Source organism: Chenopodium album, chromosome 26 (genome assembly GCF_948465745.1).
Source record: "Chenopodium album chromosome 26, dcCheAlbu1.1, whole genome shotgun sequence".
Taxonomy (NCBI): domain Eukaryota; kingdom Viridiplantae; phylum Streptophyta; class Magnoliopsida; order Caryophyllales; family Amaranthaceae; genus Chenopodium; species Chenopodium album.
Window position 1 is genome coordinate 3435657 of NC_137859.1, and position 25268 is coordinate 3460924.

The following is a 25268-nucleotide window of genomic DNA, read 5'->3' on the forward strand; positions in this document are numbered from 1 at the left end:
TATTTAGGAACGTTTGAGTAAGACACAAAAAATGAATATGCCAAGCTTTCTACAACAAACTTCTCTACTCTAAACTCCAAAATGGCAACAAAGCCAGGACAATCCTGATCAAATGACATCCTTGGGAGGATATAATTCATTAAAGATCTCTTGCCTTGCTTCAACAAATTCTCTTCACAAGATGAACCTCATGGAAAACACATAATCGACCAATTAACACCAAAACACCAGCAACGTGCAAGAAGACTTCTTCATGGAACTTCCTTAACTCAATCTTCAACTAAGTGGTAACTTGGTAACAAATAAGTTATTTGTTTCCTATACTTCATTGTATAATAACCTCCAAAGGATTTTCCTCTAAAGCAACAAGAATACTTCAAATATGCATACTCACCTCAATCCTTTGCATTCAATAGCTCACAGATTAAACCTTTGCATTCAATAGCTCCTCAATCCTAATAAAAACTTATGCAGCATAATCACCTCAGACTCAAATAAGTCAAATAACTCACAGACGATTTACAATGTAACCTTCCTCACAAAGACATCCGATATCAAGCCTTTACCATCATTTATAATGTAACAATACCAAATAACGCTATCTAAGAACTAATCTATCATCATAGCTCCCTCAAACAATATAGAGATCACTAGTTGAAGCAAGCAATTCCAACACACATTTAATCTACGAATACTTCACTGTCCATCCAAAGTGAAAACAAACATTCAGCCGAATCACCCATACTACAATTTCCACTCAAAACAACAGAAATGTAACCAAATTGAATGAAATTGTATATCAAACTCCTTTACAATTCAATTCAATGAAATTCAAAACCAAAGCACAACTAACTTCCCAAACAACAAAACCCTAATCCAATTTATTACATCCAATCACAGGAAATAAATAAGATTCAATAAATTCAGCTGGATTATCAAGATTCATATAGTATATGTTCATTTAATTCACATTCTAAATAAATTATTGCAATTGAGAAAACTCAATAAGAGATCCAAGAACAACATGAAATTAAGCATATAAAAGAGGATAAAACTCGAAAATTATGTAATATACTCCAGTAAAAATACCGAAATATCATCATGTTTAACAAAACGTACCATACATAACCATAAACTGAGTACCTAAAAACCAGTCAATAAGCTACAAAAATAGCTGATAATTTGACGAAACAAGATGAAACAAACGACGGAAATCTAAAATCGAACTCAGCAGCTGATAACGACGTTCTACTTAGATCTCTGTCTCATCTTTCGGCGCTTCCTCTTCAACCTCCTCATACGCTTCTTCTTCCACTGCAAAATTTACGAAAAAACAATCAAAATCAATAGATTAAAAACGTCGAAATCAATGTATAATAATAACTATTTGGAGTTGACGATTGAATTGATGAATTGAATAAGAAGATTGAAGAATTACCTTGGCTCTCATGATGATCGGACGAAAAAAGGCGGCGACTTCAAAACCCTAATCGATGGAAATACTGAGGAAAGAGAAAAGGAGAGGTTTTCAAGAGGAAAAGATAACGAGGAGGTTTTATGATGATTTATAGTGAAACCCTAGTTTGGAGTGTTTGGGTTTGGCCTTGTTGGGTTAAGTTGGGCTGTCTAATTGAAAAAAAAATAAAGGTGTTTTGGGCTTTGTATATACAAATCAACAGTATTACAACTTCTACTCTTGTTATGTCATTTATGTCTGCTTGGGTGCCTTCGGATTTGGACGTAGAGGTGATCATGGGTTAGGTCGTGTACTCGTGTTGTACCTCGGATAAATAAGCTTAAGTGTTGGGTGAGTAAATATTGAACCCTAATCTAACTTAGCACGGGCCAAGTCAAGTCAAGTACTTAATTGGAATGATGAATATTGTACGTGTCTGTATTTCAAAATAACTAAGCATTGACTCGTGTGTGCATGTGTGTCGTAAGGTAGTTGCTTAAGTTTCAAAGCATTTGTGATTCGGGGAGTCAAGTTGGTCTTGTGCTAATTTTACTTATAGACTAAAAGGATTATTATTAGTTACCTTGATTTCCTTGTAAAGCTGATCAAATACTCTTATTATCCCATATTAGAGTACCTTGATAGCCTGATGATGTTTCGCGTTATTATATAAATTATCATATAATACTGTTTACTGTAATGCACAAGGGCGAATGATAATAATCAATCTCGGGTTACCTAGAAATGGGAGGGGAGCTCTAACCACTTGAGCTACCTGTAATAAACACAATTAATTAGTGGCTATTATGATAATACTTTGAATTTTGTCCAATTGGTGTGGCCAGTTATCATGGGGTTACCTTTTTTTCTTTAAACAAAACAATTTATTAATTAAAAACCATACGACATGTACAAAGAAAATCTAAATGAACAAATACATAAAATTGAATCAAATAAAAGTTTCCTTCATCAAAGCTATGATCATTAAATAGACATTGTATTGTGGTAATCTCTCGCACAGATAGCTGCAATTCATGAGGTTACTTCATTAGTGTTGAGTTACTCGATCACTGTTACATGCGTTAGGGCTTGTTCTCTTACGTTGAAATTCAGTTCAGTTCAGTTCAGCTGAGTTCAGTTCAGTTCAGCTCCTAATTTCCTTCTCTTATAAAATATTTATTTCAATTCAGTTCAGTTCAGCTGAGTTCAGTTCAATTCAGTTCAGTCAATGAGAACAGACCCTTACTTTGTCAGTGTTATATAAGTTACTCGGTTAGTATCATATAAGTACAATACTTTATTCTTTTACCTACAGATACAACACAAAATATAGCTAGTCGCATACAAAACGTACTGTTATTATTTTGGGCACATTTTTCACATCTTGGGAGGTTTTTATTTATTTATCTACGGTATTATTTATAGGAAAACCACTATCGTAGACTCGTAGTATCGTCTCATTTGTGTTCTTCGAGTTTCTTCCCACGCTTTAATATTTTATTTTCCCCTCTTTGGAGCTTCTGACTTTTACATCTCTCCTTTTCTCCATTGATTCGTACTCTAAAATATCCATTGAAGCGGTTTCTGAATCTTCCATTTAATCAGCATCTAAGGTAAGAATTTTGATTTCAATTTTACAGTATCATCGATTTAATTGTGTATAGTCAATTTAGGGTTCTTCTAGGGTGGATTAAGGAACTATCGGTTATAATGAGCGATTTTGTTGCTAGAATCTTTCTATGTGCTATTAACATTAATATACTTGAGCTAGAATAATTTTATGCGATTTTTTCGACCTTAAAACGACGATTGATTTTAATATGGATGGTGATTTGTTGTTAGATTTTAATTGTTAGTATGGAACAATGAAATTTGCCCCCTTGATTGGATTTTATTAGGGTTATTAGTCTTATTACTTCCTTATAATTGTACCCAGTAAGATGAATTACAAGTCATCTGCTTAATGTAAACTAATTGACTAAAATTCGAAACCTTATCGGGTTTCTAATTACCCGACCAAAATTCGAAACTTTTTCGGGTTTCTAATTACCCTCCTGTTAAGAGTTTGTCAGTTGTTGCATGAAAAAAGTGAAGAATTTGTTTAGTATTCTCCTTTTGTTGTAGGAAACAAGATTTTGTTATCAGATTAATGTGCTTGTTAGCTAATAATTAGCATAGGTAAATCAATGTATAACCATATGTATGTGAGTAATATTAGTTTTTGATACATTGGAGGATCAAATTGCGGCCCTTTTTTGTTTGGATGAGTTTGTCAGTGTTCTTGTTTGCTATGCTTTTGATCTTTTCATTGATGACTGCCTTGTTTGGTTTTCCTTTATGCCATTGTTGGGATAGATGTCACTCCAAGAAAATTTAGCAAGGTTTCGGAAACAGCAAGAGAAGTGTCAGTCAACTCTTTCGAGTATTGCTTCTGAAAAACAAGCTTCAACCAAGTCTTCCCATCCATCAAAACACAACTCTAATGTACAGAAATCAACTTTGCCAACTGCATCACCATCTATAAATGCAAGGCCTCCTGTCAAATTCTCAAATGATACCGAGAGGCTTCAGATCATTAATAGCATAAGGAAGGCTCCTGCCGGAGCTCAAATAAAGCGAGTCATTGATCTGCTTCTAGAGGTATGGAGGGGTATGCAAGCTGTTGTGTTACACTTGTACCTGTCAAGCTATGAACTGAGTTATGGCAAATTGCCAAGAGAAATGTTAACTAATAGATGATACTATTTTGTTAACCATGAATTTGCTTAAGCAAAGACAAGAACATAAGTGGTGAAATAATCTTGCATTACATGTTGGCTGGATATTTTGTTTAATGTCTTTGGGTTAATTGCAGCGGAGGGAAGCCTTAACTCCTGAGCAAATCAATCAAGTATGCCATGTCGATGTTTATGCAAATAAGACTGTTTTTGAAAGTTTGAAGAACAATCCAAAAGTGAGCTATGATGGGCAGTGTTTCTCTTACAAGGTAGGCTTTAGTGGTTGATTTTTATTTATCAGCTCATCAGGTTTGAATTTGAAACCATTTATTCTCCTACCAATTAAATTGTTTGAGTTCCTTTATCTTTACAGTCAAAGCATGAAGTTAAGAACAAGGACCAATTGCTTGTTTTGATACGGAGATATCCCGAAGGCATGCCAATCATTGACTTGAAGGATTCTTATATAAATGTGATGGAGGACTTGCAGGTAACTAAGTTTTCTTCTCAATCTTTCCTTCCTAGTCTTTCTTGAGTATCATTGGAATAGTAGTTTCAATGTGCCAGTGGAATATATATATATATATATATATATATATATATATATATATATATATATATATATATATATATATATATATATATATATATAGTTATCAATGATTTAATGGTGAAGAGTGGATTTTCTACCATAAGCCTTTATCTGATATTCGGGCATGATGTTTACTAGAAAATTGGCAAATTTTTCTTAGAGTTGGTTCATAGGAATTAAATCCCTTATTCACATTTAATTGAGGTCAATGATGCATGGCATGTTTTCTACATGATTTATGACAATAAATCCACCTAAAATTGGCACTTCTAATTTTTCAGTAATTAGTTAGTTACTATCCTTGTTATGTATATAACTTTTATTGGTATTGGGCTTTATACACGTACTTTTACCATTGTAATTTCTTTCCTTTTATAAGAAAAGGGAGTTAATAAAATTTAATAATGAAGAGTGCTTCTAAGGAACATGTAAAGGAATGAAATTGTAACTCTGTGCTGGTATTGATTGAGGTAATGAATTAAGACACACTCCCTGCTCAACCTTCCCATGATCCCATTTCAATAATCTCCCCCGAATCCAAAAAGTTCCCCAATATTGCGAGAAGATTTAGAAGTATGAGGAATCTAAGAAAGATGTTCTTCATGCTGAGGAAGTGGACAGTGATTAGGAGAATGATGATGACTAATTGAGTATGATGATGATGGTGTGTAAAATGTCAGGGAGACTTGTTTTTGTGAGTAATTGGCCACTTGATTGCTGATTATTGGATTTGTATGATGTTAACTCCACACAGCTAAGGACATGATTCAGACGGTGGTTGTTATGGTTTTCTACCCTTTTTTTTTTAGTGCTTTACTGCTTTTATTTGCATGTTTTTCCTCTCTTATCTCTTCTTAGCCCTTTTTGTAAACTTTCAGATATCATATTATGTCCTCTTGTTGGGTTTTCTCTTAATATCTCCTTTGCCCGTTTTATAAAACTTTGTTATGGTACCTTTCGAAGATTCATATTAGTTGACCCCAAATCATTCCGGGAACATGTAATCATTTATTGAAACGGTGAGTGACGTTCTTTGGTCCTAAATAGTATTTGGACCCTTTTGCCTCAGCCTCCAATCTGATAAGGTACTCGTCCAAAGTTCATCACTTGACCCAACAAACCAAAATGAGTCTTTGCATAAATCGACTCCTCATTATCCTGCTCTTGGAAATAACTTGGCAGTGGGTAATTTAGTGTATCTCATTCATCTACCTGTAAGCCCAAGCTGTAGGAAGTTAGGAGCCCTATCACCTTTGGTTATCTCATGCCTTATGAAATACTGATTGGTAGAAAGTTTTGTAAGGACTAATTTGTCTTAGTGAATTGGTTAAGGGGGCAATTGGGTACCTGTATACTTTAATGAGGTTATGTTGCACTTGAATCAACTTAAGGGGGCAATGTATCGCTTTCCTGTTATCTTTACTGGTCTTCTCTTGTGTCGTGTCAACCAAAGTTAGCATTCTGGTAACTTTGCTTTGAATCATTTTCCTTTGTATTTGAAAGCATCATCCTGAGTTCCTGTTGTTAATCTGCTTTTCCCAAGTTCTTTTTCCATTAATGCAAAATATTATTCAGTTTCTTGAAGCTGTGTTCATGGCGGATTTTAGTCAATAGTGAATCTTAGCTTAAGGGATTGCCAAGGATGGATCATATATATTGGTTTAAAAAGCAGAATTTCAACCTTGTTTTACTGTTAGCCTGTCATTGATTTCAAAATTTTGAACCTTATTTTACTGCTGTAAAAACTTGCTGATAGTGTATTTTTTCCATAGGCCTTGAAGGCTGATCGAAAAGTTTGGTTGCTCTCAAACTCTGATTCCCAGGAAGATATAGTATATCCAAATGATCCCCGAGTTCCTATTAAGGTAGATGATGATCTGAAACAACTCTTCCGGAGCATTGAATTGCCACGCGATTTTCTTGATGTTGAGAAAGAACTTCAGAAAACCGGAATCAAGCCTCTTACAAACACTGCCCAGAGAAGGGCTGCAGCACAGATTCAAGGCGTTTCCTCCAAAGGTAAACCTAAGAAGAAGAAGCACGAAATTAGCAAGAGGACCAAGCTCACAAATGCTCATCTTCCAGAGTTGTTTCAGAACCTCTCATCACAGTGACATTATTTGTTGGTTGTTGATGAGGTCACCAGTTGCCTTGCCTATATCTCCCCATATTTACTCTTCTTTCCTAGCCTGGATATTTATCTTCTTTCTTGTGGAAGACATGCATTTACATAGGATGCTGCACTTTTATGTGGATAAAATTTAATTACCGAATATTTTATTTCGAGATTATTGAGTATTAATCCTATTTCTTTATTCTGTAACTCACGGGATTATGTATTCCAATGTCATATGTGACATGTTCATGCTTTGCCTGAACATTTAATTCTATTGCTTGCTGTGTTATGTACCAAAAATAATATTGCTCGCTAGGGCACGCCTACCTTGTGAATTACTCTGCACCTAAATAACAGTTGACAAACTGTTGTTTGACCAGTGGTTCGTGTTGGCTTGTTATGCCAGTAAAAATTAAAAATTACTGCTTTTTGTAAGATAAATATATGTGAAAGCAGAGGTGTTTAATGCCAACAAATGCCAACAAATAACCACATGAAATTTAAGTCCGGAACTACCCAGTAAACAAGTCCATGCTTCAGCATTTAAAGCTCATGGAAGCAACATCTTTTAAGAAACAAGTGACAAGACAATTGGGACTAAAATTCTTGTGCAGAAGTTGGGAATATCCTAGTGAGCTGACCTTTAATGAAATTCAGCTGATCATCTTTGAAAATGGCTGTAGCAATTACTCTGCCTCCTGTGCCGTCTACTTGCCGTCGTCGAAATCTGTCATCGTCTTTGCAGTCTTGCAGCTCAATGCTGTCAATCCGTCTGTTTAATCATCGGCCTGCTCATTCTACACAGTTTGTCGTGTTTTCAGTTCTTTCCTCTCCATCACAAGGTAACACTTTATCGCCTTCTAAATAGCCAAACTATTTTAATTTGTCATACTGAACTCTTAATCCTTGTTTACAACTTAAGGTTTGCTGATATATTAATGTCATGAGTACAGTGGACCAGTCTGCTAAGTTTGTGGAAAAGTCTAGAAGAGGAAACTTAGTTCCATTATCGCAGTGCATTTTCTCTGATCAGTTGACACCCGTGCTTGCATATCGATGTTTAGTAAACGAAAAAGATCATGAAGCACCCAGCTTCTTGTTTGAGTCTGTGGAGCCAGGGTTACACGCTATTGTAAGTAACAATGATCATCATTATTTGGTAGCATTAAGCTTTCTTGAATTTATGCAAGAAAACTTATAATCTTGATGTCAATTACTTGTAGGGAAGGTATAGTATTGTTGGGGCTAATCCAGCAATGGAAGTCATAGCCAAGGAGAATTTAGTTACCGTGATTAATCATCGTGATGGGTGGAGGAGAGAGGAGTTTTTGGAAGATCCGTTGTCAATTCCTCGGAGAATTACAGAGAAATGGACTCCTCAGTGCATTGATGAGCTTCCTCAAATTTTTTGTGGTATGGTAATATGGGCTCAGAAGGGGTGACCCTTTACTTTACTGGTCAGGGCCCCATTGTATACCAGTTTCATGCCTTATCTATTTTAGCATTCACGCGACTAATATTCACGTGTTTTAGTACTTGTTTGGTTGACATTGAGTTGTAGCTTCAACCAAACATATATTCAATGTTTTTTAGAACTTGATTAGTAAATGGAAGAGAAATGTAAGAAAAGGCTGATGATGTTTTCTGGGTGCATCAGGTGGATGGGTTGGATATTTTTCTCATGATACGGTGCGTTACACAGAGAAGAGCCTTGCATTTTCAAGTGCCCCAGCAGATGATAGGAATCTCCCTGATGTACATCTAGGTCTGTATGATGATGTGCTTGTGTTTGATCATATTGAAAAGGTATTCTTTTTTACCTCTGCTGCTACCATAATTCCTGAATATTATATTAATCTTTGATCAGAGTTTCATTCTTCAATTTTGTATAATAAAAGTAGTAATTTCTTTTGTAAGTGTAATCGCGATGCATACTGCAATAGATCAATGCATTCACTATTTATCAAATACTCCCACTTGTCATAATTTTATTGCCAATATTGTGATTCAGAAAATTCATGTCATTCACTGGGTTCAATTGGATCGATTTTCATCAGTAGATGAGGCATTGGACAATGGAATGGAATGCTTGGATTCCTTGTTGTCTAAGGTCCATGATATAAACAAGTGAGCAGCCTGTCTTTCATTTTGTGTGTTACTCTTCTTGAAATAACCTTATCAGGTGGTTTCAAAAAAAAAAAAAAAAAAAAAACCTTATCAGGTCTTTGTTGTGTTCTTTAATCAGTCCAAGACTGTCTTCTGGCTCAATAGAGCTAAATGCTCAGAGGCAACATCACAAGTTAGAGGTTTCGCGTCTAACTACTGAAGCATATAAGACGGCCATAAAAATGGCCAAGGAGCATATATTAGATGGTGACATACACCAAGTTGTTCTAAGTCAGCGGTTTGTAAGGAGAACTTTCTCGGATCCATTTGAAGTTTATAGGGCATTGAGTATCGTGGATCCAAGTTCTTTTATGGCTTATATACAAGTAAGCTTACTCGGACATTATTCTCTTCAACTTCAGTTAATAATCTGTGGCAGTCAATTTTGAATCTTTTGATCAGTAAAAAATACAATTCAGACCAGTAGTAGCATAAGAGAAAAACTGTAAACTTGTAAAGAATCATTTTTAATCTGTAATTTTTTTTTTTTCACTGCAATAACACTTCATGTAGCTCCCATCTTCATGATTCAACAGATTAGAGGGTGTATACTTGTTGCTTCAAGCCCTCACACTTTCACCTATGTTGATAAGAAGGTAATATTGTCACAGTAGTGTAACTTTTAGCTTCTGGAATTACCCTTATTTTCTCATATCCCTGATGACCTGATGTATTTTATTTCTGCAGGGAAAGTTTACAAATTCAACTCTTTCTACGACGGAGAGAAAATCTGAGATATTTAAGGAGGATACTCTGTTAGGAAGGCCGCTTATCAATGGCAATAAACATCATGTAGAGGACATCAGGCTAGCTGACGTGGGAAACAATAATTTCAAAAAGGTTTATATTTTATTTTCTATGGCTTAATTTATTACATAAGAAGGGAAGTTAACAAAATAAGGCGTTTATCATGCTGGGTCTACAGCCACAGGCAGTTACTACTTCTGTTGGCCTAAAACTTTTAGAACTGATGACAGCTTGATTTTTGAGCATGTAGTCTTCAAATAACTGAACCATGATTTAGGTCTTAGGGCATTAGTGGAAGGTGTCTCTACAACTAGTTCCTGTTGTATGACCTTTATATTGGGTTCTTTTGTAGGCTACTGATGTGTATTCGACTTGCTGGGATGCTCTCCGGGGTACCTTGCCTTCAGATGCTTTCATTGGAGAACCAAAGGTTGATTTCGTTTTTGCAAATATATTCAATGCTTACCGTACCATTTTTGCATCCTTTTGACATGAATCAATTTGGTAAATTCAGATTGAAGCAGTTAAACTGATAGATAAGCTCGAACAGAAAAGGCGGGGCCCATATGGTGGAAGTTTCGGCTGCATTTCATTCTCTAAGGACATGGACATCACCCTAGCTTCAAAAACCATAGTGTTCCCAACTGGTGAAACCTCTGAGAATCTGTATCATACCAAAAATCTGCAGAAACGGCGAGAGTGGGTTGCTCATCTCCAAGCCGGAGCTGACATCATGGGAGACAGTGATCCTGCAGACAAGCAGAGACAATGTGAGCAAGAAGCTGCAGCACTCTCTCGAGCCATTGATCTTGCTGAGTCGTCGTTTCTTCAGTAAGACCGACTAGAAGTTGTCTACCTGTGTTATTATTGTATCACATAGATAGCTTCTTACCTTTTTTTTTACTAACTAGGATATGATTCATATATATTTGTGCTGCTGATGAAGTACAAAAAGGTAACATCAAGAAGAATTCATTGTATTATACTTGTATGATAATGATAAACACTTGAAAGTGACATTCGATTATTTTATTAGTGATCTTTAACTAAAGTTTTCTTATGATCCTGTTAATGTTTCTTTATTTGATTTGGTGCAACAAAACTTGATTCTTGTCTCCCTTTTAAAAAGAGCTAATACAATGCCTTCACGAGCATTAGTAGTAAACACTAAATAGTGTATTAAGCTAATCTTTTCTCAAAAAAAAAAAAAAAAAAAAAAGTATTAAGCTAATCAAATAAAGAAACATGATTTAATATAAAATGTAAGTCCCATAAGATTTTGTACTATATTTTCTTTTACCTTCGGTTTTATTTATTTTTTATTTTTTTTTACACGGACCACATATTTGCATGTCCTTAATGACCATTAATGTCTAATAGTTTATTTTCACACTTAAAACATGACTCGAAAAACTCTAAATTTATGATTAGCGAATAGCAACCTCAATAATTAGTCGGTTTTCCAAAATGCCTCCTTCAAAATCCCAAACAACCCCAAATATAAATACAGAGTAATTCACACATACGATACATATATAATTAGACAAGCCTCCACGTGAAAGAGTACAATCTATATCTAAAATTTTCAGAACAGTGTGTTGTTCATCTTCTTCTCCATTATTGCAGAATTGCAGCAATGTCAACCACCAAAGTTTACGTTGTGTAAGTTTCTCTCTCCTCTAAAATCTATAATCTTCGTAATTTCTTCTTAATTTTTGTGATTAACACCATAAATTTCTCAAAATTCCCAGATTTTACTCTGTATTTGGGCATGTTGAAACTATGGCTAGAGAAGTACACAGAGGAGCTAGCTCAGTTGAAGATGTTGAAGCTTCACTATGGCTGGTATTTTCTTTTTTAATTTCCCTTTTTATTTCTTCCCATTTCAATAATTGTATCTTATCTGTAAAATTGACTTTTGATTTTGTGGGAATTTTAAATTTTAGCATTTAATTTGGGAACCCTAGTTTTAGTTGGTTACTGTATCAAAAATGAATTAATTCTCTAATTTTTTATTTCCCCTTGTTGTATATAGTACATTTAGCTCAATTTCATTCATTGCACTTCATGCTTGTGTAGTTAGCTCAATTCTGTCCGGATGATAGTTATGATCTTTGTAAGACTTCCGCGTTTCGTACTTAATCAATTAGCCCCACTCGGGTTTTCGGGTTGAATGAATAGGCTCTTATCTATTGCATTATTAGTATTTTCCTTGTGTTAATTGATTAAGACATGTATGTCTGGTTGAGAAGAATTGAATCACAAACCCTACATATTCATTGTGTTCCCAAAATTGCCTACAAGTGTGTGTATCTACGAAGTTTTCGATTTTTGGGTGATCGGGACTGCACACTAACATCAATTACTCTCAACCAACAACAGCTAAATGTAATGTTGTTGATTAGTACAAGTATTTCCATTCATTCCAAATTAAGTAATGTTGACGGTTGAAACTTTAAACTGATAAGTAATAATGCATCAATTTTTTAATTTGCTGATCATATGGATATGGAAGATAAGTTGAACTTGTATTGTGGGTTGAAGGCTTAGGTTGAACTAATAACCCAGCCATTTTTGCAATGTAATGACCTAAAAATTGGCAGATTGATGGCCTTAAGCAACATCTTGTATATTTGAATTGTGTTTTGTAGTTGATGTATAGGTTTGTCACAGAGCTTTGTCTGCATAGTGTTCTATTATTAATTTCACTTTTTCCGAACAATCAATTGATCATTATGTAACGTGTGTATCAAATTATAGGTTAACTTGAACAATGACTATAATTGGATAGATATAGCTATGAATGTTTGATTTCCTTGTCCTAGCGGGGGTGGGAGTTTCTTTGGAGGTTTTTTTGGCAATTTTGATGTCATATCCATTACTAATTAGCTAGTAGCTGTTTGAATAGGTACCTGAGACACTTCCCCAAAGGGTATTGGAAAAGATGAAGGCTCCTCCAAGACCAAGTGATGTTACAGAAATCAAACCAGAAAACCTAGTGGATGCAGATGGGTTTCTTTTTGGATTTCCCTCTCGATTCGGGATGATGCCTTCTCAATTTCTGGCCTTTTTTGATACCACACATGAGTTATGGAAATCTCAATCACTTGCCGGTAAACCTGCTGGTGTCTTTTGGAGTACTGGATTCTATGGTGGAGGCCAGGAAAACTCTGCGTAAGTTCCCTAAAACCACTATTGTAGCCTTGGAGCATGAGAAAACAATGCATAATTTTGTATGTTAATTTTAACTTTAACATGCTGTTGTCAATTTTTTTTTTTTTTCTTTTTTTTTTTTTTTGAACTTTAACATGAATGATAAAGTTGTTATTTTATGATAACGTAGTGAACTGACATTTTTGGCTTAAGATGCATAATCAATTTGTCAGTCTCTCTACTGTGTGAAATTAAAGAGCTAAAAAGGCTGCTGACTTGCATCGTTTGAGTTGATACTTTGGTGGATTATGGAACTTTTTGTATGATAGCTATATCGTATGTATTGAACTTATGACTACAATGTTAGGTGGACTATATTATAAGGCATGAAAATTGAACTCATTGTTAACTTGTTATAGACATGCAAGGTTTATTTAGATTGAATTTTAGGTATTTGGAAATGTTCAATTTCCTCCAGAGTAATGCACATCATTACCTTATTGGTCTGGTTTGATTATCCTTCTTTGAGCTAAGTTCTGTTTGGAGAATTCCTCTTACAATCTGCTTATACTTTGTTTTGCTCTATGATAAGAAGGGCATGTATTTCCCATTATTTGGTTTGCAAAATTTTCTCCAAAAAAGACAATGATGCCAGTGTGCTCTACAGAGCTTCAAAATAAAAGCTCCAATAACACGATTGAGAATTTCTTTCCAATTCACCTTTCTTTGATATAAGCTCACAGCTTGTCCGGTATTAACATTAGAACCATCTATAAAATTACCATAAGAGCCACATTTCACGTCTTCTATGAGCTACTTGGTATTTTTTCATCCTTATCTGCTGATGTGCTCATATGATGCTAAATGTGCACTTCAATTTGGACCAAATAGGAGAAACACCCTTTATATAACCAATCTATGTCTCATATTTGCACCCAAACTTGTCCTGATTCTCTTCTACAAGTCTAAGCAATATTGTCTAGCTGCATTTTCTTGGTCTTTTGTCCAAGTATAACAGCTGTGTACTCTACTCTTTTTATAATGTCTAAAACAAAGTTGTCATTTTTTTCTAAAATAGTATTCAGTAATGGTTTCTAATTGACTTTGCAAAAACATCCTCATCAATGTTATATGATGAGGGGGTTGTAAGAATGACCCAATTATTAAAAAGGTCTTTTAATTTAATTCTGCCTTTGATAATTTGTTCTTGATGGGAGGAGTATTAGTGAATGCCATAATTGTAGTCTGAAGCATGATAGCTAGTTCTTGCTTTGCTAATTATTGGTTACCTTCTTTGCTATAATCCTAGGAAAGAAATCAGGATAGTATGTATACATCCATAATTTTCCTATTTCTGTGTATTTTGATTTGTGTCTATTGTAATAAGTTGTGTAATGTATTCTTGCTTGTAAAAGCTTGCTATTCTTTAAAAATCTAGCATTATACAAGAGCATAAGTATTAATTTGCTTGAAAGGAGGCATTGGCTTGTGGAATTTTGATGTAATTGTAGCTTAATGTGCAATTCCTTTTAGATTAACTAGAATTTTGTGAATTTGTTGCTTGATTTAACAGATTCACAGCCGTGACTCAACTGTCTCATCATGGCATGCTATATGTTCCTCTGGGATACACCTTTGGGAAGGGCATGTTTGAAATGGAAGAGGTGAAGGGAGGCTCTTCATATGGTGCAGGAACATTTGCAGGAGACGGATCTCGTCAACCATCGGAGCTGGAACTTCAGCAAGCATTTTATCAAGGTAAGTATCTTGCCGAGGTTGCAAAGAAGCTCAAAAGATAAACCCCTGTTGATGCATCATACTCATCAATCATCGTAAACGTATATAACATCATAACATACCAAGTGTAAAATTGGAAATTCTTTCCAAATCTGTACTCTGTTGAACTATTTTACTTGAAAATAAAGAATCAAATCTTCATTCTGATGCAGTATTTAAAAACACACAATCTTTATTATTCTATTCTAAGGGCAATATTGTGTACATCATCTTTTGTCCAATGCGACGGGGAGAAACTCTTCTCCACTCTCCTATGATAAAATGAGACAATCTCAAGTTTTTTATTCCAAAACAACCTTTGAATTGTCTAGGGATAACGTCCTTTGATATAATCCAAGTGTTTAATTTAATTGGATATTGGAAGGTGATTGATCACTCTTTATTAGTATGTATAAGTGTATTTTTACGGTTATGATAGAACGACATTACAAGTAGTGATCGAAATATAAGAAGCTTTTTTATTACGAGTAATTGCTTTGTTTGATTGCTTCCTAACTTGACCTATGAAAAGTTCAAGAGAAGCAATGTTGATGAAAGGTCACCATTAATGTTTCTCTGGATTGATGGATTATATGATTTGCTTGGATATAATCATTTAGTAAATTAGAAAAAGAATAATTGGTGATGAAAATATTTGTTAAGATAACATACAACTAGCTGTCATGGCTGTCAACAGCACATCAAGACTGAATAATGTGGATCACCTAGACAAGATAAGATGATTTAAATAGGTTATATACTTTTGTTACAGGATTAGGTCATTGTTGTCAACTAAACTTGAATTTGTCACAACACACAACTCTATCTTGGCTTCACAAATCAATGTTAATGTAGATGAGATAATCTTCATTGACATCTCTGTTGTACTGGCTAGGGTGTCATTTAATGTCAATGGGGACTTATTGGACAGGTGCACGTCTTGGAAATCCAAATAAAAAAATAAAAAATGTACTTCCTATACAAATACGATAAACTGTTCACAATTTCTTGATCGAGACTGTTCACAATTTCTTGATCGAGACGGACTTTATTGAATTATGAACGTGTTAAAGTTAAAGTTACCCGTACAAGATAATTATGAACTTAGCATCTAAAGTCTGATATGTCAAACACTCGAGCAGTGCCATCCTCTGAAACTGAAACAAGAAAGTTGTAATCAGTAGACACAACAAGTTGTTGGATTTTATCTGAGTGACCCTTAAAGCTCCTAACATGCTCTCCTGAGCGAGTATCGCATATTATTATCTGCCCATCACCACATCCTGAAGCCACCAACATGGACTCACCAAGCCAATTCAAGCAAGTTATCTTATCCTGGTACTCGAAGATGCTGTGACTTGCTGAATGCTGCAAATCCCATATAACGAGCTTCTCATCTGCACCTCCAGTTGCTACCCAAGGCATGCTCAAAGAATGCCCAATACATTGAATAGAACTCGAGTGGGACGAGAATGAGCTGGTAACCTTTGCACTCGCAATATTAGCTACACTGAGGACACCATTTTCTGCACCAGGCCAGTAAGGGCAAGATTTGAATCAGGGGTATACGTCAGGCACGTCAATGCAGAAGCATTTGTATAGCCTTTAACAACATTTCCCTGACCACTAGTAGAATTCCATATCCTCAAAGTGGCATCCGATGAACCAGTACAAATAGATTTACCATCAGGTGTAAAACCACCACATGTGACGTGATCACCATGATCACAAAACACATTGACAAGGGCACCGTTATCAGCAACATTCCACAGCCACATAGTTGTATCAGTACACCCGGCCAAGACTAAACGAGCAGTCGGATGCCATGTTACCCACTCAAATTCATGGCCTTCAACGGGACCTTGAAATGTATACTTGAGATTGCCGGCAATGTCCCAAATCTTAATACATGCATCAAGTCCTCCAGAAGCGAGTAATTGTCCATCCTTGCTGAAGGATAAACAAGAAACTGTGTCCGTATGACCCTTAAGCTCCTTTACCCTATCTTGACAACCAATATTCCAAAGACAAGCCAAATTATCTCCACCCCCGCTTGCCACTAATGTCGCGTCTTTAGGGCTACAGGCAACTGCATAAAGTGGCCCAGAATGCCGTGCAAATAATTCAACAGCACCATCAGGTTCAGCATATGACATATCTTCCGAGGCAATTTCTTCATCATCATCATCCTCGACATCAGGGAGATCTTCACCATCGAGTACAATCTCGTCAATAATATCAGATTCATCTAGGAAAAATTCTTCTTCATTGTCACTCATGTTTGCCGAAGATGCTTTTTCCATGCATATCAATTCTTGAAAATTATTAATTGACTTTTAAGTGAGATCCCGACCCCACTTATAGGATTAAGGCTGAATTAGGTTTGTCTTAGAAGAGAGAAAGAGTGTTTGCACTTTGCAGTATATATATGGATGTATTGATTCCTCCTTTCAGTCCAGCCCTAGCGGCCCATGCACCTAATAGACCAGGCCCGTTAAATTATAAGTACATCCCATACAAATACGATTAATTGTTAGCCATTGTACATAAAAGTCACTCATAAAATCTACCCTAACCTTTTTTGTTTTTAAGGAAAAATCTACCCTAACGTAAAGTTACTCATTATGAATAATTGTTTATAGAAAGCCAAACTCTTTGTAACAAAATTATGTTTAATGTTTGTATATTAATCAAACTCATAAATTTATTTATCATAAAAACTAATTATGTATGGAGTTTTATTCCGACCAAAATTCTACTTTATAAAATTACCATATGATATGCTTATGTGACATTCTATATGCATTATATATAAGGATCGCATTGATTCTCACCTCCTTCGATCCAAAGCAACCTTTGTTTCCTATTGTTCTCCCTTTTGCTTGACTTGGTAAAAACGAATCAAACCCTAAAAAATAAAAACATAAACGACGTCGTATCTAGTCACGTGACCGACACCAAATCAACAAAACCTTCTCCTCCTTTCAATAACACCTTCATCAATCAATCTTCCCAACCAAAAAGCAAAAACTCTGAAACAACTCTCTCTTGGTTTTCTCTCCTCATCTCAAACTAACCTCGAAGAAATCAATCCAATGGATACCATATTGAGAGCTTTAGGGTCAGGCCCAAACCCGGAAGACTACATGGGCCTTGAATTCTGGGCCGACCCAGAACGGGTCGGGTGGCTCAACAAACAAGGCGAGTACATCAAAACCTGGAGACGCCGTTGGTTCGTCCTCAAACAAGGGAAGCTCTTATGGTTCATAGAATCAACCGTCACCCGCACCTCTGTTCCACGTGGCGTTATTCAAGTGGGCCGTTGCCTGACCGTCAAAGGTGCCGAGGATACGCTAAATAAACCCTTTTCGTTTGAGATCGCAACCTCGGACGGTTGTACGATGTACTTCATTGCAGATACTGATAAAGAGAAGGAAGAATGGATTAATTCTATTGGTCGATGTATTGTTCAACACTCTAGATCTGTCACTGATTCCGAGGTCGTTGACTATGATTCTCGTCGTTAATTTTTTTTTTTTTTTTAAATTATTGTAAAGTTTTTATTTTTTTACTTACTCACTTTAATTTTAATAATAATGATTATATTGTTATTATTATGGTTTTGGATTGATTGATTGCTTGTGGTTTAATTTTGCTTATGTTTGTTCTTCATTGATTGGATTTTGGTGTTGAATTAGGGAATTGACAAGTTTGTTAGTGTTTTTGTTTTTTGAATTGGTAATGTGTGCTAGTTTTTAGTTGATCACAGTTTTTGTGTCGGCAAGTTTTGCTAGTTTTTAGTTGATCACAGTGAAATTAGACAAATTCTGAGTTTAATGGTGCTCCCCTCGACCCGTGACACCGGGACTATTATTTAAGGTTTTAATAATTGTCATGTTAATAGTATAATTTATAATCTAAATTAGGAGCATGACTTGTTTCCCGGGGCTTTGCCCCTCGTGTGCACCAAAAAAAAGAAAAATAGTAGCATGACGAGTAAAATCGCACAAAGTAGTAGTACAAATGTACAATAATGCAATTTATGTAACTATTTGGAGAGACCTAGATGGGAAAGGGAAGGGAAAGAAGGTATGTAGGAGTATCTAAGGATTTTCTTTATTATCTACTTGAGGGGAAAGTTAATAACTAAATACTTTGTAAATATTTACAATTGTCATTAGCAAAAATATTAGATAGAAAAATCAACCATATTACATCAAAACTATGGTAGATTTTTGGAGAAGGTAAGCTAACTCATTTTACTCTTGTATTCACACTTTGCCCTTACAATTTCCATAAAATTTTGGTATGCAGTGACATTTGACACCTTCACATATGACCGTTGTTTGTGTAAGTCTTGGGGAGAGCAGAAATACTTGCGTGGACCTGGTTCACAATAATATTATTGTGGACCCGAGGTTTATACACACGCAACTGACATTAAATTGAACATAGTGACCTTTATTTTTAACATAGTAACCTTATTTTTAACATAGTAACTTTTATTAAAAGTTGTATAACGTTTAATACTATTGTGAACTTGAAGTACGACGTTATGACCTTAATTTTAACATAGTGACCTTTATTATTAATATTGACCTTATAAAATATTTCATTAAAAAAATTAACCTCTTATAGCTTATATATTACCAAAATGACTTTGATTTTCAACATAGTAACCTTCATTTTATTATAGTGACTTTTTTTTTTATTAATAAAACAACTATAGTTTTCCTAATGTTAGTGGTCCACAATAAATTAGTGTGAACCAGGTTCATTTAAGAATTTGTATGGGGAGAGACCGTATCACTCAAAGGATTTGAAGTTATTGTGATATCGTCTCATTCGAAGCTATGTCTTTGTTTGTAGTATTTGTATGATTTAGCAAAATAGACGAAAAGAGCCAAATCTATGGCACTTATACCAGCAAGCAACCAATAGTAGTAATCAAGGTGTGAGCGATTCAGATTATCAGTGATCCAACCCTTTCTCCCACCTACTTTGGTTGCTTTGGTAACGAACGATACAATGAGGCTACACAAAAAGTATCCTAAGCCCTGTATACTTGAAGTGATAGCCAGTCCAACGCTGTGCAATTCATTAGGTACTTGGTCATAGAAAAATTCTTGAAGGCCAACCAAGGCAAACAAAACTGTGAATCCAAACAACACATATTGGGGAAGCAACCACCAAACACTCATTGGTACGGTTGCTGTTGGCGAATCAAGCAGCCCATGTTGCGAAGCAATCTCCAGCCTTTTTCTCTCTACTATCGCACTAACTCCCATTGTAAGAATGGTTATAGACAACCCAGTTCCAATTCTTTGAAGCATTGTTATTCCATTAGGTTTTCCGGTTAGTCTTCTGACTACTGGGACGAACACATAGTCATAAATAGGTACTGAGATAAGCATAGTGATGTTCATGAGACCCTGTAAGGATGCTGATGGTACCTGTAACTTAGATCCAATCATTCTTTCCATTGTATCGCCTTGTTTGATGAAAAAAGTCCCACTCTGAGCATACACAATGGCTAGCACGAAACTCATTGCCCATATGGGAAATAGCCTAAGGACTGCCTTCGCCTCTTCTACTTCCTCTTCGCTGCAACCTCCATCCACATCATCTTCACGTACAATTAAGGCCTTATCAAGACATCTCAGCTGTCTACGAGTGGGCCTTTGCTCAGGGAAAGGATGATCAAGATTTCGGTTTCTTGCTGCTTTTGCATATACCCTTCCAATCCTTTTGAATGGATTTTTGGTTTCAACTTTTATAGGAAACCGATAAGTCATTGTTCCTAGCAAGAACAAGACCGTGCCAAAGACCATGATAATGCAAGGGATTCCGAATCCTAGGCCCCAACTAAGATTGTCCTCGACATAGCTCAATATTACTAGACCTAGCAAAGCACCTATAGAAACACCAAAGTTCCACCAGTTAAAGAAAGAGCTTTTGGCTTCGGCCTCTTGAGGGTCGTTTCCATCAAACTGATCAGCTCCGAAAGCCTGTATACAAGGATTCTGCCCGCCTCTGCCAAGAGCAAGCAGATACAGGGCAGCAAAGAACATTATTTTTTGTAACACCAGAGACCATTCATGATTGTCACCCTTCATAAGGGTAGGTAACGCCGTTGACAATGTTATCAAGCCAAGACCCTGGTAAGCCATCCCAGTTGAAATGAACATAAAACATACAAGTATATTATTAGCAACTTTATGTGCATTTGTATCATAAGTACAAACTTGAAAAGAAATCATCAAACCACCCGGCCCTCGATTACATCTAGGACTATGTAAAATGTATGAAGTGTGATACTTACTATGATATAAATGATTGAAGAAACAACAATGGTTAAGTATCTGCCCATACAAGTATCAGCAACAATCGCACCCGCGATAGGAAGGATAAAACCAACCCCTTTCCAAGCATTAATATTTGTAGCTGCCATTGCCGTAGACTCTCCTAACTTATCCGTCAAAAAAACCATCAAGTTTCCTGAGATTCCAGAAAAAGCCACACTCTCTGCTACCTCTGACCCTTTAAACAATAAAAATCGCGCTTAATTAGCTATACATTCGAAACCCAAAATAAAGGCTGGTTAAAGAATTAAAGTATAATCTACTTACAAATGAGAAACCAAGCGGATAACCATCTTCCATGCCTTGATCTTACAGCAGGACGATGCCTATAGTTGACGTAGCCAGGCACGGTGTTTACCGTGCTGTATCGTTGTTGTTCTTCCATTAAAACTGATAAGTGCACGTTTACAAGTATATGAAGAACACTGTTATTGTGAATAAAATTAAACACAACTAAAAAAAAAAATGTTGTTAAGATTTGTAAATGTAGATGACTATTTCTTGTACACAATTTTGATAAGGACAAAGCGTTAGTTACGGAGGATGGAAAGACATAAACGGAGAGAATTTTGAAGTTGTCAACTTCACTGTAATAATTCACTTCCACTCATATAACATTTCTCTCTTGCTATATTTAGTAAGTACTTGTTACTTGTGATCAATACTAGGTTTATGAGCCTTACAATTTTTACAAGAATTCAGGGTTTAAAATCGTTTTTTTTTTGTTCTTGTTTTTACATAAACAAATAAAACCTCCTATACCACTAAGGTTTTATTGTTCTCATAATTGTGCTAATAATGGCAAAGAAACTCTTTATTGATATTCGTCTCTTAAAATCATATAAAGATACATTCAATTATAATTTGTTAGAAGTTTTTTCGCGAATAATTATCCTTGAATTATGAAACATTAATCTCAAAAGTTTGGACTTTGATAACAATTGATAAAAATGTACAATAGGAGAAAAAAAATACTTTAAAATTTATTTAGAGAACACATTTACATAGGCATTTATTTATAAACATGTCATTCGATTAACATTGTTTGTTTATCTTTGAGATTAATGGGGACTTGCTACCAATTAAATTACTCTGTAGTTTGCAACACGGGTTTCGATAAATTACTTCCTAATATACCTAAACTTATAAGTTGGTCATAGTTAGGTCAATTGGAATTTTGATAAGGATTACATTATTCACCCTAATTGTCATTTGTAGAGCATGGAGATAAGAAAGAACATATTAGAGGTAAACAACTAAACAAATAAAAATCAAGAAGTTAAGCAAGAACATCTTCAAGTGATGTAATGGCAGTTGCAATTACCAACTTCCCAATTTTATCAGTACATTCCCGCCATTTTTCCTGGAACCCTTCTTTAACTGTCAACAATGACCGTTATTTTGCAGAACACCCTGTTCTTTTAATGGTTGACAAATGCACAAAATCATCCCAACTCAAACAAATTCATGCCCAATTACTTCGTATTGGTCTTTTCTTTGATCCATATTCATCAAGCAAACTCTTTTCTGCACTAGCAATTTCACCTTTGAGTGATTTGATTATGCCCAGAAGGTGTTTGATGAAATTCCCCAACCAAATCTTTATACTTGGAACACTCTTATTCGAGCTTATGCTTCAAGTGGTGATGACCCAGTTCGGAGTTTGTTTGTTTTTCTTCGTATGCTTCATGAGTGCCCTGAATCACCCAACAATTTTACCTTCCCTTTTGTTATTAATGCCGCGTCTGAGATTGTTGATGATGCTAAATTGGGAATGGCGATTCATGGTATGGCTGTGAAGCTTGAGCTTGCTGATGACTTGTTTATTCTTAACTCGCTTATATGTTTTTTATTCTGCTTGTGGGTATTTGGATGCGGCGTACAGGGTGTTTACGAGCATTCATGGAAAGGATGTTGTATCGTGGAATTCGATGATCAATGCTTATGTACAAGGGGGTTGCCCTGAGATGGCTTTGGAATTATACCAGGCAATGGAGGGGGAGGATATTAGGCCAAATGAGGTGACACTGGTTGGTGTTTTTTCTGCTTGTTCAAAGACTGGGAATTTGGAGTTAGGGAGGTTGATGCATTCGCATATAAGAAAGAATAGAATCAAATCGAATTTTACATTGAAAAATGCAATACTAGATATGTATATGAAATGTGGGAGTGTGGAGGATGCAAAAAGGTTGTTTGATGAGATGGAGGAGAAAGATGTATGCTAAGCTGGGGAGGGTTATGGAAGTTTCCCATGTTTTTCGTGCCATGCCTTTTCAGGATATTGCTGCCTGGAATGCCCTTATTTCGGCGTATGAGCAAAATAGAAAGTCCCAAGAAGCCCTGAATATCTTCCAGCAATTATTGGCTGATAAGAGTCCAAAACCTAATGAAGTGACTCTAGTTTGTGCTTTATCAGCCTGTGCTCATTTAGGTGCAGCTGACATGGGAAGTTGGATCCATGTTTACATTGAGAAGCAAGGTATTAAGTTGAATTCTTATCTCTGTACATCACTTATTAACATGTATTCAAAATGTGGAGATCTAGAAAGAGCATTGGACGTGTTCAACTCTGTGAAGAAGAAAGATGTGTTTAATTGGAGTGCCATGATTGCCGGTCATGCAAAGCATGGACATGGTAGAGCTGCAATAGATATTTTCTCAAGAATGCAAGATGGTGGAGTTAAACCAAATGCTGTGACTTTTATTAATGTATTATCTGCTTGCAGCCATGCAGGATTAGTGGAGGAAGGCAGGTTTTTCTTCAACGAAATGCTGCCACTTTATGGAATTAAGCCTCAAGCCGAACAATACTCTTGCATGGTTGACATCCTTGGTCGTGCAGGCTATTTTAGCGAGGCCATGGATCTGATAAAGAAGATGGATGTCCCTCACACTGCTTCTGTTTGGCTTTCTTTGCTGGGGGCATGCTGTCTTCATGCAAATGTCGGTCTTGCAAAATTGGCTGCTAGCCGTCTGCTCAGATTAGAGCCAAAAAATATGGGGCTTATGAGTTGCTACCCAATGTTTATGCTAAATCTGGGAATTGGGACAAGGTTGCTGAGTTGAGGAAGCTTATGAAAGATTCTGGATTGAAGAAAGAACCAGGTTGTAGTTCTATAGAGGTCAATGGCACTATCCAGGAGTTTCTAGTTGCTGATACTTCTCATCCTATGGCCAGGGAAATAAACGCTAAGCTGGATGAGATCGTTTCAAAGCTGAAAACAGATGGATATGTACTGAATGAATCAAATATTTTGCAAGTTGATGAAGAAGAAAGTATGAAAGAGCAGGCACTATGTGTTCACAGTGAAAAACTAGCTATTGCATTTGGGTTCCTCTGCCTTGCACCACCTCAACCTATCAGAATTGTGAAAGATGTTCGTGTTTGTGGAGACTGCCACTCATTTGCAAAACTCGTATCCAGGGTTTATAACAGGAAGATATTCTTGAGAGATCGATTTCGTTTTCATCATTTCAAAGACGGATTATGTTCTTTGTATGGAGTATTGGTGAAGCTAGAAGCATGACTACATGACTAGTGCTAGTGGTTATTCAGGTGAAGTTTGTTAAAATAATTTCCCTTAAAAACTTTGTTTAAATGTAAATGGTATATGCTCAGTTAAAATGATATCTGTAGTTAGATGATGATGTTAGTCAACCTTATTAAAAGTGCTCTGCTTATTACAAAGAATTTCGTCTTATTCCCTTGTTATGCTCATAGTCAACATTTCTCTTTTAATGATTTGTGAACTTTGTGTTATTCTAAACTATTGTGTGCCTCCACTGCCTCGTACACTGAATTAATATTTTTTTTTTAATAGTAAGAATTTTTAATTGCAATTCCCTTGATCCCGTCGTTGTATTACAATAGTTTGTATAAATATATTTGGTTCTCGATAAAAAAAAAAATGGTTTTATCGAGTCAGGTAAAAGTTCATTTGTTTGATAAATTGAAAAAAGAAAAAAAAAACCAACATTGCATAAAATTATTTTGAGATTACATAAGAGAAAACTAGAAAAACAAAATGAGATGAAGTGAGTATAAATGGTTGTCATTTATGTTATTTATTATTGAATAATGGATCTATCAAATATATAACCCTCTCTAAATACCCCTCCGAGTGTGAAGTAATCAATGATATATTCCTCAATAAAAAGTAACCATTGATACAAAACTTAACCA

The 25268-nt window shown here is 35.6% G+C and overlaps 3 protein-coding genes, 1 long non-coding RNA gene and 4 pseudogenes across 4 annotated transcripts; 5 read left to right on the forward strand and 3 right to left on the reverse strand.

Annotated features, from left to right (window-relative positions):
* Positions 1-1030: 1030 nt before the first annotated feature.
* On the reverse strand, positions 1031-1611 carry LOC145618333 (uncharacterized). Its single transcript, XR_014107896.1, has 2 exons — positions 1439-1611; positions 1031-1314 (listed from the first exon to the last, which is right to left on the reverse strand). It is a non-coding gene; the product is annotated as an uncharacterized LOC145618333 (long non-coding RNA).
* Positions 1612-2905: 1294 nt separating this feature from the next.
* Positions 2906-7155, forward strand: LOC145617735 (uncharacterized). Its single transcript, XM_081672488.1, has 5 exons — positions 2906-3069; positions 3812-4096; positions 4311-4442; positions 4547-4663; positions 6538-7155. Exons 2-5 carry the CDS (start codon positions 3812-3814, stop codon positions 6877-6879), a joined length of 876 nt encoding a protein of 291 aa, XP_081528614.1. The 5' UTR covers positions 2906-3069; the 3' UTR covers positions 6880-7155.
* A 58-nt stretch (positions 7156-7213) lies between these two features.
* On the forward strand, positions 7214-10839 carry LOC145617734 (anthranilate synthase alpha subunit 2, chloroplastic-like). The gene is made up of 10 exons (XM_081672487.1): positions 7214-7723; positions 7835-8013; positions 8105-8294; positions 8539-8687; positions 8893-9008; positions 9127-9373; positions 9584-9643; positions 9735-9887; positions 10147-10224; positions 10309-10839. Exons 1-10 carry the CDS (start codon positions 7555-7557, stop codon positions 10627-10629), a joined length of 1662 nt encoding a protein of 553 aa, XP_081528613.1. The 5' UTR covers positions 7214-7554; the 3' UTR covers positions 10630-10839.
* A 456-nt stretch (positions 10840-11295) lies between these two features.
* LOC145617736 (putative NAD(P)H dehydrogenase (quinone) FQR1-like 3) lies at positions 11296-14948 on the forward strand. The gene is made up of 4 exons (XM_081672489.1): positions 11296-11456; positions 11546-11639; positions 12703-12968; positions 14521-14948. The coding sequence occupies exons 1-4, from the start codon at positions 11431-11433 to the stop codon at positions 14744-14746; spliced, it is 612 nt and encodes a 203-aa protein (XP_081528615.1). The 5' UTR covers positions 11296-11430; the 3' UTR covers positions 14747-14948.
* Positions 14949-15648: 700 nt separating this feature from the next.
* LOC145616326 (uncharacterized) lies at positions 15649-16883 on the reverse strand (annotated as a pseudogene).
* Positions 16884-17818: 935 nt separating this feature from the next.
* Positions 17819-18250, forward strand: LOC145616174 (pleckstrin homology domain-containing protein 1 pseudogene; annotated as a pseudogene).
* Positions 18251-19564: 1314 nt separating this feature from the next.
* Positions 19565-21470, reverse strand: LOC145616175 (protein NRT1/ PTR FAMILY 5.10 pseudogene; annotated as a pseudogene).
* Positions 21471-22435: 965 nt separating this feature from the next.
* On the forward strand, positions 22436-24612 carry LOC145616176 (pentatricopeptide repeat-containing protein At2g29760, chloroplastic pseudogene; annotated as a pseudogene).
* The last annotated feature ends 656 nt before the right edge of the window (positions 24613-25268 follow it).

Excerpts from the sequence above, each read along its gene's own strand:
- LOC145617735 (XM_081672488.1), top strand. The coding sequence starts at position 3,812 with ATGTCACTCCAAGAAAATTTAGCAAGGTTTCGGAAACAGCAAGAGAAG. Across the intron at positions 4,097-4,310 it reads TCATTGATCTGCTTCTAGAG|CGGAGGGAAGCCTTAACTCC; the intron begins GTATGGAGGGGT and ends GGTTAATTGCAG. Across the intron at positions 4,443-4,546 it reads GGCAGTGTTTCTCTTACAAG|TCAAAGCATGAAGTTAAGAA; the intron begins GTAGGCTTTAGT and ends TTATCTTTACAG.
- LOC145617734 (XM_081672487.1), top strand. The coding sequence starts at position 7,555 with ATGGCTGTAGCAATTACTCTGCCTCCTGTGCCGTCTACTTGCCGTCGT. Across the intron at positions 7,724-7,834 it reads TCTTTCCTCTCCATCACAAG|TGGACCAGTCTGCTAAGTTT; the intron begins GTAACACTTTAT and ends TCATGAGTACAG. Across the intron at positions 8,688-8,892 it reads TGTTTGATCATATTGAAAAG|AAAATTCATGTCATTCACTG; the intron begins GTATTCTTTTTT and ends ATTGTGATTCAG.
- LOC145617736 (XM_081672489.1), top strand. The coding sequence starts at position 11,431 with ATGTCAACCACCAAAGTTTACGTTGT. Across the intron at positions 11,457-11,545 it reads ACCACCAAAGTTTACGTTGT|ATTTTACTCTGTATTTGGGC; the intron begins GTAAGTTTCTCT and ends CAAAATTCCCAG. Across the intron at positions 11,640-12,702 it reads TTGAAGCTTCACTATGGCTG|GTACCTGAGACACTTCCCCA; the intron begins GTATTTTCTTTT and ends CTGTTTGAATAG.